The 13,415-nt window shown below is 45.5% G+C and overlaps 1 protein-coding gene across 5 annotated transcripts; it reads left to right on the forward strand.

The window, feature by feature from the left end:
• The first annotated feature begins 443 nt into the window (after positions 1 to 443).
• zbtb18 (zinc finger and BTB domain containing 18) lies at positions 444 to 10,999 on the forward strand. 5 transcript variants are annotated; one of them, XM_008429172.3, is made up of 3 exons: positions 1,327 to 1,342; positions 3,133 to 3,225; positions 5,730 to 10,999. In XM_008429172.3, exons 2-3 carry the CDS (start codon positions 3,207 to 3,209, stop codon positions 7,436 to 7,438), a joined length of 1,728 nt encoding a protein of 575 aa, XP_008427394.1. In that variant the 5' UTR covers positions 1,327 to 1,342; positions 3,133 to 3,206; the 3' UTR covers positions 7,439 to 10,999. The 5 variants fall into 5 exon arrangements, with proteins under 5 accessions (XP_008427396.1, XP_008427397.1, XP_008427394.1 ...); XM_008429174.3 differs by lacking the exons at positions 1,327 to 1,342; positions 3,133 to 3,225 and adding an exon at positions 444 to 906; XM_008429175.3 differs by lacking the exon at positions 3,133 to 3,225 and having other exon boundaries at positions 943 to 1,342.
• The last annotated feature ends 2,416 nt before the right edge of the window (positions 11,000 to 13,415 follow it).

Below are 13,415 nucleotides of genomic sequence, written 5' to 3' on the forward strand. Positions count from 1 at the left end.
AAAATGCTAATTATTTCAATAGAAAATAATTACACTTCCAAAATGTATCTTACCGGTTGCTTTATTAAAAATAGGTACTTGCCTCTCTTTTCTCTCCATGACTGAAAAGGACTCAGATTTGCTTACGAATGCAGTGTGCTACCATACGACTCATTTATTACATCTGTTTACTCATTATGAGGACTAAACAGGCACTTCTGGTGGAGGCACAGCTGTTATGCCACTGATTAAGACCTGAGTGTATATTCCTGTTATTCCAACAATCATACATTAGGCAGTATCCAGCTACATTGAAACCAGCTGTGTGTTTTTTAGTCAAGGTGGTGCACCTGCTCTCGTCAGCTCCGCCTCCTCCCCATCACCCCCACCCTTCCTCCTTGACTACAGTACCCAGAGCGCATCGCGCCTCTCTCCACTCGCTCTGTGCTGCGCCAGTAAGTCCGCCCCGCTGACTCGCAGAACCAGTTGGTTTGGCCCAGCGTCTTCTTTTCCTGCCTCCTCACTGTGTGTGTACTGCTGCTGCCGCCGCCGCTGCTGTTGTTGCCTGGTGTCAACCTACGCCAACGAGAGAAAAAGAAGACATATCCCTCCCTCTCTCACTCCTCCACTGTGAGACGGCCTTGACTTTTTTCCTCCACCTCCTCCTCCTCCTCGCCGGCACCACTGGCTTCCGTGCCGTGCCAGTCAACTCGCCTCCTTCCCCGGCTCGAGTTCAGCAGCAACAAGCTCGGAAACATCTGGCCGCCGCAGAGTGCTACACTCCCCCTGTTCCTGCAAAGCGCCCGCTCGACCTGGCAGCCTGCTATGGAAATTAGTCCAAAGTCAACCTAGTTTGGTCTCCGAAGGGAAGGAAAAGAAGAAGCAGAAGAAGACGGGGGGAATTGACGGAGGAGGACCTTGTTGTCTGTAAGTGTTGCCTCCGATACGGGAGTCCTATTAAAGGAGGGTTACGGAGGAGGGGAAAAGTAGCTAAACCTTCCTTAGCATGACCGTGTTGTCTCTTCGCTCTAACGGTCGCTATGTTGGCCGTCCCTCCGCGGTGTTTCACCAGCTGTTGTCATAGCACCCGGGCCTTCGGAACAACCGTAAATAGCTCAGGACTACCGGAGCCCCGGACCGTCTTTACTTTTGTTAGCCGTGGCCGGGGCTACAGCTAGCTGCGTGGGTCAGTGTGTCTCCGGGTTTGTTTGTTGTGTCTTCTGGTGAGAAATTAATAACAGCCCGCTCCCGTTCGGCAGCTGTAACACCACTTCGACTTTTAAGCTAATTTCCCCCCAGCAAACAAGGCTTAAACTGTGCTTAAGGAAGGCTGCGGTACCCGAAACCAACTTAAACAATCAGGGTAATTTATTGGAAGTTATTTACTTCTTCATTACGCACAGAAACGCATGTAATAAATAGCTCTACCTAAAGAGGCATTTCTAAAGTTAATCTAAAGTTTGTTTTAAACGTGTAGCTTTTTTTTTTTTTACTTTTCTGATCAGCGCAAAACTTTAATTATTTAAAGGTAAATATTAAAAAGCTCTATAAAACAAATATAAATACTACATTTGTAATTAATAATTTATTTGCAGCTATAATAGCTTTACTCTTATAATCCTTATACAACTAATCGTATATTCATGCTCTTATAAATTAGACAGCAGGTAAAGTTATCTGAAGCTTTACATTTACAAAGATGTTACAGGTCAAGGTGTAACATAGTTTCAAAAACCTTTCAGGCTCAAAGTAAATAAAAGAATGTCCTTCATAATGCTCCTATGGTGGAAAATACAATTAATTTGATGCCAAGCAAAGTGACCAAAGTTCCCTTCCCACATGTTCCTCACAGAAAACATAAGAGGATAACTGGAATTTCAATTTGTGAATCTAAAGTTTCTCCAGCTGTTATTGTTAATGTAAAGAGCTGCTTAAACTTTAAACTTTATACATCATTTATTTCTTTATTTTTCTCGTGAAAAGACATTAAGATCTTTACCAAATAAAATGGACAATCTCCTGCAAAATTGTGCACTTTCAAAGCTGAAACGAGAGCAAAATAACAAGCTCATAATAAGTTGCTCCCCATCTGCATTTTTTTTCTTCTTTTTGAGCTCCTTATTTACGACTTGTTCTCATTGTTTTCCCCTCATTTCATCTTTGTCCGAAACAGAGGAGGTGGAGAGGGGTTGCGAGTGGGAGTTGGGGGAGAGAGAGAGAGGGGCACAGTTTGATGAATGAATAAAATGACGGAGTGAATGAATACAAGACGAGGCGCAGCGGCGCTGAACCGTAAAAAAGTGGGAAACAATATCAGCTGCGTGCGTTTGTCAGTTGCGAATGTGCTGTGCTGGCCTTTGTTTATGCTTACTGGAAGGAGCTGCATTTAAAAACATCCAAAACAGTTCAGGAAAGGGAAAAAAAAAAAAGTTTTTAGCCTCAATTCATTTTGGTGTTTTTTTTTTTGGGCAAACTTTCCCTTTTCTCTCTGGAAGGTAGCTCTCCTCTAGTTTAATGATGACACAAATCAGCATCCCACTGCATTTAGTAGCTTTTCTTGTTCTTCCCAGAGAGAGAGAGAGCAAAAGGGAAGGGTGGTGGGGGTAGGAGGAGGTGGGATGAGGGGTGGTGGGGGGTGGGGGGGACAAAGTTGTGGAGTGTTGGTAGAATGAAAGAGGAGTCTGGTGGCAGGAGTGTAGAGGAGGCAGCATATGGCTGTAGAAAGAGCACAGCTGGAGGTAGCATCTCCATCTGAGGATGATGTCAGAGCAGCTGACAGGCTGCCATCCACCCCACCTCCTCCTCCGTCCCTCCACCTCCCCCCACCTCCCTCCCCGATCCTTTATTGTGAGTCTCAGCGGCAGCCTGGGAGAGTTAGCGCTGCGTTTGTGTGTGTGTGCGCGGCGATCAGCGCTGGTTAGAAGAAGAAGGAGGAGGAGGCGGAGGAGGAGGAGAAAGAGGAGGGAGGTGGTATCTCGTTCCCCCTCCAACATCTCCTCCACTTTGCATCTGTCCCTTGCAGTTTGAACAGCGTGCTGTTGTTTTTTTTTGTTTATTTGTTTTTTTTCCCTTCGTTTTTTTTTTTCTCTCTCCTTTCCTCCGCCTGCCTCCCCTCATCTTCTGCTCTGCTCTTCTACCCACTCATTGATTCAGAGTGAGAAGGATACACAGCCAGTCAGAGAGAGAGCGAGCCCGGCTATCCTGCCACACTGGAGTTAATCAAGTTGATGCGTACTGCTGCTGCAGGTATCGTTTCTGTGTGTGTGTGTGTGTGTGTGTGTGTGATGCCTAGATACAGTCCGGTATATAGAGGAGTAGTTATTTTTTTCTGGAGGTTTTCCCTGCGTGTCAAGCTTTTTTGAGTGCTATGTGAGGATGGTAGTGGGTACGTTAGCGGTAAACGGTAAAAGTAGTTGCTGCTGCCAGTGTTGTTTTTCAGTTTTTAGTCTGAGTTTAAAGCTCCTGCTCTAATATGTTTTGGACACTTTCCATGTATTTATTTAATATAATCCAAGCAGAAAGCACAAGGTAAAGTAATCTTTCAATTTTGTGCAACTTTTACAGATGTAACATAAGTACAAAAAAATGAAAATAAATCCACTACTTATTAAATCAAAACACAAAAGTACATCTTAAACCGAAATAAGTGCTTATTTAATCCGAATAATCAGATTCTGTATTTTTCTTTTTGTCCGTTTCCAGTCGATTTTGTCGCGTTTCGGTATTACTTGAAAGCATGCGCAGTCCCGGTCTTGCCCGCTTCTCTCCCCTTCCTGTCGGCTGGAGTAGAGGAAGACTAATTTAGAAGTTGCAGATTTGAGCTGCCTGAATTGGCTAGACAGCTGTAATCGCACTCCCTCCTAGTCTTAATCTCTTTATCTGGCTAGCAGCTGCCATATGGCCCCCGTCAGCTGGATCAGATGTGGGTAAGCCTCCCTCCCCGGCCGTCCCAGCCGCTCCCTCCCTTGCCCTCCTTGTGTGTGTGTGTGTGTGTGTCTCCTCTCGCAGACCCCTGCCTTGACGGAGTCGGCTGGCCCGGGCCCGGGGTTAGGGGCAGGGTGGCCACCACCACCGCCGACTCCCTCCCCAGCTCCCTGCCGCTGCCGCCACCACCGCCGCCATCGCCGGCGTCTTTATTTTTAGCCATCTTTAAGGATTAGGATTGATGCTGTGACGAGCAGGGCACTTACAGTGATTGTATTGTAAATCTTCTCTTCTTGGTGGTGGGTGGGAGGGTTGAGGAAGAGGGCAGTTTCTTCTGCGGGGCGGATGTGCAGGGAGTTTTTTCTTTTTTTTTCCTCGTAAGATTCAGATGGGAAGGAGTGCGTAAGGGACGAATGGTGTGTGTGCGTGCGTGTGTGTGTGTGTGTGTGTGTCTGAGGAGGTGGCAGAGAGGGGGGTTTGGCTGGACACAGGGGTGGGTGTTGGGGAGGAGAAGGAGGAGGTGGGAGGTGGTACACCCTTGTCCCCCCGTAAGTCGCCTCATTAAAAGCAGTCTGAGCGAGCCAGAGGGCGAGCGCACACACACACGTACACAGCCCGTAGACGCACACGCTCGCATTCCTGCTTCAGCTTCATTCAAATGAGGCGACTGAACCGCTCGGGTTAACACAGCGCAGAGCGGGACCCATGTATTTTCTCAGGCAGGACAAATCAACTTGGTTAACAGGTGGGACTTTTTTTTTAATGTATTGCTCATTTAATTTTCTTCCTCTTCTATTGTCAAACTTTCAGCTCCCGAAACCCTCATTTTAACGAGGTAAATTGAATTAAATTCACTTTTTTTTTCTCCTCTGGTTTAGACAATATTAACATTCTCCATCCTTTCCTCCTCGCCTTATCTCAGATCTTAAGCTGGCGCTCTCTGGTTAAACGAAGGACAAGCTTTTTAAATTTCTGGACCTTCTTCTGTTTTTTCCATTCAGCCAGTTTTTCTTCCTGACTTAGTCTGTGGAGGTGGTTTGTAGGTAGGTAGGTAGGATGGTGCTCAGAGTGTGTGTGTGTTTGTGTGTGTGCGTGTACGTGCGGACAGAGCGCGCAGCTGAAAGCTGGTTACCTAAAAGGGCTGCGCCAGGCCAGGCCAAAGTGGGTTAATAAAAATAACCAGCGTAGGAGCAGCGACAATCCAGGAGTGCAAGCAGAGGAGTTGGAGAGCTGCAGGAAGACTGAGTGGAGGAATCTGTCTCTGGAGGTTTATCTGAGATTAAGTCGTGGTTCGGAAAAAAAAAAACATGGACAAGTCGATATTCAGCCTTTTTATCTACATTTTTCTGAATGTTTTTCATATTTGAATGAGTTAAATATTTACAGAAAGAATCTGAGCAATAATTAAAAAATGTGTTGCATTTTAGATAAAAAATATTACCAAATGTGGGAAATGTCTTTTTTTTATCTTTGCTGTTTTCAAATTTTAAAAATGCGCTTGTTTTTTTCCTCCCGGTGATTTTCTCTGCTCGTGATGTTTCTTTTTTCCTCTGTCTTGTACCATGTCTTGTTCTCCATTTACCTTTTTCAACTTCTAAAATTTAATTGTAACTGCATAACTGCAAGGATTAAAAACAATAATATTTAGTCTTGAATTCAAAAAGTCCTGATTTCAAGTTTAGCTAAAATTTCCAAGTGTTCTGGAATTGTTCATTTAATTTTCGGTGCGCGTTCAGCTTATTGCACCGTTCGGCTTCTTATTAGCGACCATTTAAAAGACAAACGCACACACTCACTGTGTGTGTCCTCTGTGTTCCCGGCTGCAGGTTATGAGGACGGCAGGATGGAGTTCCCAGACCACAGCAGACATCTACTCCAGTGTCTGAGCGAGCAGCGGCACCAGGGCTTCCTGTGCGACTCCATGGTGCTGGTGGGCGATGCCCAGTTCCGCGCCCACCGCGCCGTGCTGGCCTCCTGCAGCATGTACTTCCACCTGTTCTACAAGGACCAGCTGGACAAGCGAGACGTGGTGCATCTCAACAGCGACATCGTGACGGCGCCGGCCTTCTCCCTGCTGCTGGAGTTCATGTACGAGGGCAAGCTGCAGTTCCAGGACCTTCCCGTGGAGGACGTGCTGGCGGCGGCCAGCTACTTGCACATGTACGACATCGTGAAGGTGTGCAAGAAGCGCTTGAAGCAGAAGGCCACGGCGGAGGCGGACAGCACACGCAGGGAGGATGACGGCGGCTCCAGCTGCTCCGACAAGGCCGACAGTTTGTCTGACGGGTCGACGGGGCAGCCCGCAACGGCCGACCTGCTACACAGTGACGAAGAGGAGGAGGGGAAGGCCGAGGGAAGCCAGCTGTGGCTGCGGTTGCCGTCGGCAGACAGACCAGGGACGCCGGGCGGGGCTGCGGCCAGTCCGGGGCATGGAGAGGCGGCGAGCCAGTCAGGTGAAGGCCTGGGAGAGGGGAGCAAGGCGCTGTCGCCCGCCGGCAGCCCCAGCAGCTCCACTGGGTCGCTCTCCCAGAGATCCCACCGCTCCATCAGCTCCCGCGCCGGCCACAGGGGCAGGAGAGTGTCGAACGACGCGGCCGACTGCGTCCTGGACCTGTCGGTGAAGCCCATTGCCGTTAGCAACCACCATCAGTCTTACTTCAGTGGTGCGGCTACGCCGGACAGTCTGCAGAGCCCGCTGGCGGTGAGGGTGAAGGTAGAGAGGGGGGTGGCCTCCGACGAAGACGAGGAACTGGGCGGGGGTGACTACAACATGGAGCACAGCGGCCTCGGTAAGACGCAGGTTCCCAGCGCCAACGGATGCCTGAGCCACCACGGTGTGGGCGGGCCCTTGTCGGCCCAGAGGCGGCTGGGTCTGGAGGCCCACCTGTCGGCGCTGCGCGAGGCATCTCTGGCGTCGGAGTTGGAGAGGGACGAGAAGCCCCCGGCCTCGGCTGCTGCCAACGAGGACATCCTGGGGGGGGAGAACGAGCACGCCCAGGCCGAAGCGGCCAGCATGGACAACTCGCTGCTGCCTTACGTCTCCAACATGCTGTCAGCCCAGCACACCCAGATCTTCATGTGCCCGCTGTGCAACAAGGTGTTCCCCTCGCCGCACATCCTGCAGCTCCACCTCAGCTCCCACTTCAGGGAGCAGGAGGGCATCCGCTCCAAGCCCGCCGGGGACGTCAACGTGCCCACCTGCACCATCTGCAGCAAGACCTTCTCCTGCATGTACACGCTGAAGCGCCACGAGCGGACGCACTCGGGTGAGAAGCCCTACACCTGCACCACCTGCGGCAAGAGCTTCCAGTACTCTCACAACCTCAGCCGCCACGCGGTAGTGCACACCCGCGAGAAGCCGCACGCGTGCAAGTGGTGCGAGCGGCGCTTCACGCAGTCCGGGGACCTCTACCGACACATCCGCAAGTTCCACTGCGAACTGGTGAACTCGCTGTCGGTGAAGAGCGAGCCGCTGGCGCTGCCCAATGTCAGGGATTGGGCGATCGAGGACAGCTCCCAGGAGTTATGGAAGTAGAGTCTGATTGTCGGGTTTGAGAGGCTTGGGGAGGTGAGAGGAAGGTGGCAGAGTTAAGCGGTCGGGGGTTTAAGTGAGTCATGTTCTTATTCGTTGCGACATCTCATTCAACCGCACTTTAATAGCACATGAAAATGTTACTACTGACTTATTTTTACCGTCTGTTTGGGGGTTTATGTTTTATTTTATTTTGAAGTCCCATAACGATTTGGCGTTAGTTCTCTTCTGTTGTTTTTTTGTGTGTGTGCGTGTGTGTGTGTGTGTGTGTGCGCGTGTGCATGCATGCGTGTGTGTGTGTGTGTGTGTGTGTGGCGTCTGAGGACACGGCTCCCTCCCTAAGTGTCTTTTTTTTTAATTCTTTATTATTATTATTATTATTATTATTATTTTGTTGTTTTTGGAAGAAATTTCTGCGTGTGTCTATGTTTCACCCCAGATACGACACTCCCATCGCCGGCCTCACCGGTTCCACAGGCAACAGGAGTTCATGTCGAACACACTGAAACACACTAAAAAAAAAACGGGTACTGTGAGGCCGCCGCGCACGCCGCCGTCTGAATACGTATGCGTGCGCGCGTTTGATTCTGCACTACTCCGGCAAAAGCAAGCAAACGACGGCAACAATAAAAAAAAAAAGCAAACAAATAAATCAGAAATCACCAATCATGTGTGAGCGTGCGTGTGTGCGTTTTTGTGTGTGTTAAATTAGATTTTCCTCCTGGCATGAAGGTGTCGTTGGCGAGCGCTCCCCACTTCTCTCGTTAAGCTCTTTGGTGTTGTGTTGGTGTGTTCAGGGGAAAGCTGACTGACTGACTGACTGACTGATGGCACTCATGCAATGCACAGCCTCCTTTTTTCACTTCCAATCAATCTGAAGTATTTTCTAAAAATGAGAAGACCTTTACAAATATTATTATTATTATTATTATTGATAGATTTCTTTTTCTTGAAACTAGCTGGCAGTCTTTAAAACATCTCTTGTTGTAAATGTATTTAATTTAAGGTTGTTGTATATTGTTCTGCTATAGTTTAAAGATTTTAATCCCTTTTTTTTTAACTTAATGATTATTATTATTAATATTATTTTTTTGTTACTTTTTTTGTAATGGGACCTGCTGTTGTTGCATGATGTCCAAACCTGTATATTTTAAAAATGAAAATGTGAATCTGCTGTATAACTGTACACATTGTAATTGAACAAATATTTGACAACAGGCTTTTTTTTTCTTTTTTTTTTGTCGTTTTCTTTTCCCTCTTTTTCTTTGTGAATACTACTCCAGGGTGCGGTCTGTTTTTAAAAATGAAAAACTGAATATCACTCTCTCGATTTTGAGGGGGGAGGAAAAAAAAATGCATGGAAATTTGATTTGGTCTTAAACTTTTAGGTTGTTTTTGCATCGGAACACGGGGGAAGGTGGAGGGAAGATGTTCGAATGGTAAATTTGTTGGTGAAAAGTTTTTAGCAGAGAGGCGACCTGATGAAGCATTTTAAGCACTGATTTGTCTGCTGTGTGTGTGTGTGTGTGTGCGCGTGTGTGTGTGTGAGAGAGAGAGACCTGGTCTGTACCAGTTGATCGAACCTACTGAAGCTCTACATCCACCCAGCACTTCTTCGTCCCCCCTGCTCCTCCTCAGGCATCAAATGTCCCCACTGCTTTGCTTTCCCTCCTCTTTTGTCTTCTTCTGCTTCCTGGTTAAGCCGTTTCTTATTTATCTCTACAGATCTGACCTCCTTTTTTTGGAGGGAGCGGGGGGGGGGGGGGGGAGGGCGGTCTGATAACGCGGTTTGGCTGAGATGTGAAGGATACCTAGAGAGGTAGAGGAGGTTAAGATCAAGCTCTCTTGCTTTAAAGTGTAAGGGTCAGATATCTGTGTCACGCCGTTCCTCATCTGTTTGCAGCAGATGCCATAATTTTTCTGAGACTCCTTTAGAGGAGATGGCAGAGAATTAGCCTAAATCAGGGGTCAGCAACTTTTATAACCCAAAGAGTCATTTTTTGCTCTCGCTAAAAATAAATGGAGTTCTTCAAGTGCCACAAAGCCTACCTGAACCTTTCAAACTATGACAAATGTCACTGAAAAGTTTAGTAATTTATGGTTAAAGAACCAAATTTTCACTTCTTCTTTTGGTTTCAGAAGAAAGAAAAGCACCAATGTTTTACCAGAATATTATGAAGCTAACAAGAAAAAAAAGTTTGGTCTCACTCCATTTACAAAAATATCTTGTACTATTATTGTCATTCGGTTGTGGGAATCTATAGTTGATAATCCATGAAAGCTGACCTCCTTTATGTAAAAATCACTGCTCAGTATAAAAGCATTTGGACCAATGTTATTAGGAGCCGCAGGTTGCAGACCCCTGGCCTAAATCAGTACAAGCACCTTTTTAAGCTAAAATGCGTGAAAACCTAATTTTGCTGAAAAGATGCCTTTATTCAAAACTGACGTTTCTAAAGCTGTGGAAGTATCTGATACTGGAAAACATTTAGAAATGATTGATGGAAATCATGTAAATGTGCTGAATTCAGACAAATATTGTCTAACTATAGTTTGATGAAATAATTGGACTTTTTTTTTTGGTGATAGTTGTGTTTGGGTTGGGGCTACATCAGTTTAACAATTGCTCTTTAAAAGATGGTCAAGCGTTTGTACAATCCAAAAAGCATTTGGCAGCGATGCAGGCGCGCCGACGTTTCCTCCTCCTCCTCTCAGATGCGTGTGTGCGTGTTTTTGTGCGTGTGTTCGTGCGCGCACGCCACCGTCATCTGGTGGCACCTGCAGGCTTTGCCAACGCAACAGTGTGGGTGACATTGCAGCAGTTTGCACCACATCTTCTCATTTTTTTTCTTTTTTTTGGGTCTTGAAATGTTATCTCTTCACTGGCGGCGCCTCTGCATATGGGCTCCTTCCATCCTGCTGTTGTTTTCATCACTACTGCTGCTTTTTTTTTAAAAAAAATTTTATGTTTGTTTCTCTGGTTGTGCTTGACCGCCTTAAACTGCTGTAGTCCAAGCTATTTTTTTTTATTTAAATATATTTCTGTTGAAGTGTGAGGTGGAGACGAGGGACCGGCGACCGCCCTGACATGACATCTCCATCTTTTGCTGTGCTTACTTGAAGGGGAGGGTGGGGGAGGGGTTTTTTTGTTTTTTGTTTTGGTAAAAGGTTAAAAACAAAAAAGTATGAAACTAAAAGGAAGTTCTTAGGAAGTCGTAAGATGTTGGGAGGCGGTGTGGGAGGGAGGGGGCATATAATGACTGAATCTGTTTTGAAAAAGGACAATCACTGTCTGGAGAAAAACAAACAAAAAAAAACAAGCAGATTTTTTGAGATATATTTGCTCCCTGTTGAGATTACAAAATTTCTTTGCTTTTCTTTCGAGGTTCTGTTTCAAATTTTAGTCATTTTTAGCTTTGACAATCATAGCTGGATTTGTTTTCTTTTTCTCAAGGGGAGTAAATTCTAATTGTATTTAGTTTTGTAATTTTTTGGTGTGCTGTTGTTGACATTTTTAAAAAATTGTGTGCAAAACTGCAATAAATTATAAGAATCCCGAACCTCCGCCCTGGTGTGAAGTATTTCTGTTTAGTTTTTCTGATGGAAAATGTATAAAGCGCCAAACGTATCAGTCGCGATTCCGTTTCTACGCGATCGCTTCCTCATTGTTGGGGATTGCATTTATCGTATCGTTTCTCATTTTTAATTTGTCAAGATCACGATAAATTCGAATTGAGGATGTTTTTTTTGTTTAAAAACTGTCCACATCATTGGGATTGTTAGGTTTAGTATTTTCTCTCAATGTTTGTTCAATGAAAATATCATTGCATATCAATACATTTAAAAATATGATTTAATGTAGTTACTGTGTACAGCTTAGGGATATAAATCACGCTTCTTTATGTGCTCGTGTCCTAAAGAAGCGTGTTAGGAATAGGAATGTTTTTCAAGCGCAGCATTTGTGTTTGTGGGGATTTTTAATCGATGTTATGTCGGTCACAACCACACAGTTGCCTAAAAAAAAAAAATAAATAAAGTTTGTATTGTCACTTATCGTTATCACAATAGTACCTCAAAATATCGTGATAAAACTTTAAGTCGTCCACCACTACTTCACTGACTAACTTAATATTTAGAGAACAGATGCTGTTACGTGTTTTTAAGGCAGCACTTTTTGGATTGGGAAACACATTACTAAAAATGCCTGATGTGTAAATTTTGATACATTAGGCATGAACATTTCCTAATGTATTGCTAGAAGCTTCCAAAAAAAACCCAAAAATAAACATAAAATGTATGTAATTTTTTTTTATCGTGCTGTTAAATAAACTCAAAAATAGAAAGCTCAGATTTCCAGTTTTTTTTAAGCGCGTTCCTGCTTCCGTACCGAGCGTCGTGCTGCAGAAGGGCCCGGGCGGGGGGGCCCTGGCATCCCGTCCTTCTGTCACTTGCAACGTGGGTGGAAGTCACGTCCACGCACGCACAAGATTCAGCGTTTCTGGACATGGAACTTCATCTGAATCTGCGGCGCTGGCTGAGACGTAGGCCTCATTTGAAAAGAAAATGTGTAGCAGCTTGTCCAGATTCAATCCCCTGCAACAGGCACACACACACACACAATGCCCTTTCGAAAGATCCTCAAGCACGGGTTTCCAGTAAAGAAATCAGCTTTAGCTAATGTCTTGCTGCTCAGTAAACCTGCTGCTCTTACAGATGCATTAAAAGCCCCTTGCACTCGCAGGCCAAGGCGCAGCGTTCATTAGGCCACAGATGGTCTCCTCGGTAAGCCCCCAACGCACACTCACACGATAAGCTCACTTCTAATCTTTATGACATTGTCTTGTGTCTGATGAACGCCTAATATTAGCTTAAGAAAGTTACGAGAAATTAAAAAAGTATATATATATTCAGCTTTTTTTTTTAAACTTAATCTTTTTGTGTTATTTTTTCACTTAATTTTTAGTGTTGATGCAAACGGCATAAAATTTGACCAGTTCTTCGCTTGCAATTTGTCTCCATCAAGAATTTTTGTGACATTAACTCATTTTCAACGTTTATCCTTTGAATTAACTCACCTTTACACGTGATTTCTAATATCACAACTTTAGGTTGGTAACCTTAGTCACCGAAACTGGCATTTAAGAGGTTAAAAGTTCAATCAAAAATGTGTTATGTATGGTGAGAAGTGAAATGTAAATACTAAAAACAATATTTATACACAGAGTTTCTATGGCGATCTTAAGACAAGCATTTTATAAGTGTCCAGATGGAGCACATAATGAAGCCCGGTGGGTTAAACAGTGAGGATTAAACTTGATAGCGTCTTGGTTTATAAATGCTCCCATATGGTTTAAATGTAACTGAGAGATGTTGCATAAAGAGCAAAAGCTGCTGTGCTCAAAGTTTGTAAAAAACAAAAAAATTTTTAAAAAAAAGTCTGCCACTTTGTGCTACCTGCACTCCTTTCAGTCACATTTTTTTTTTCGTTTTTTTTTTTGCCATGGACAGAAAACACCTCCTTTGGTTCTGCGCTGCTTCGTGATCGTTAATTGCAGTCTGCAGCGTCGTAAGGGAACATCTGCTTGCAGACAACTGCTCTCCTCTCTGTCTCGGCGAGGTTTTTTTTTTTTGCCGTGAATGTAGGTCATTAATTTGTTTCTGTCCTTTGTTTACTTAAGGAAGGGGGACAAAGGGGCAGCTGCAGAACCATTTGGCTGTGCCCAAGGCGGGCCAGCTCAACATGTTGGGAGGCTGAGACCAGCTTGGGCTCCTGTCTGGGGCCCGGGCCCCTGCACTCTGCTGCATCGCGTGAGGGGAGCCCGCTCTGCCAAGCTGCCACCGAGGGCTGCTGTACCACGGGGGGAGAAGGAGGAGATAAAGATGAGAGTGTCATGTGGACATGTGGAGCCGTCCTGATGTTTGAATTTGTAAAACCAGTTTTTCTCTCTCTCTCTCTCTCATCTCGTCTCTACAGCAACAC

This window comes from Poecilia reticulata, chromosome 15, assembly GCF_904066995.2.
Source record: "Poecilia reticulata chromosome 15, P_reticulata-male-v2, whole genome shotgun sequence".
NCBI lineage: Eukaryota > Metazoa > Chordata > Actinopteri > Cyprinodontiformes > Poeciliidae > Poecilia > Poecilia reticulata.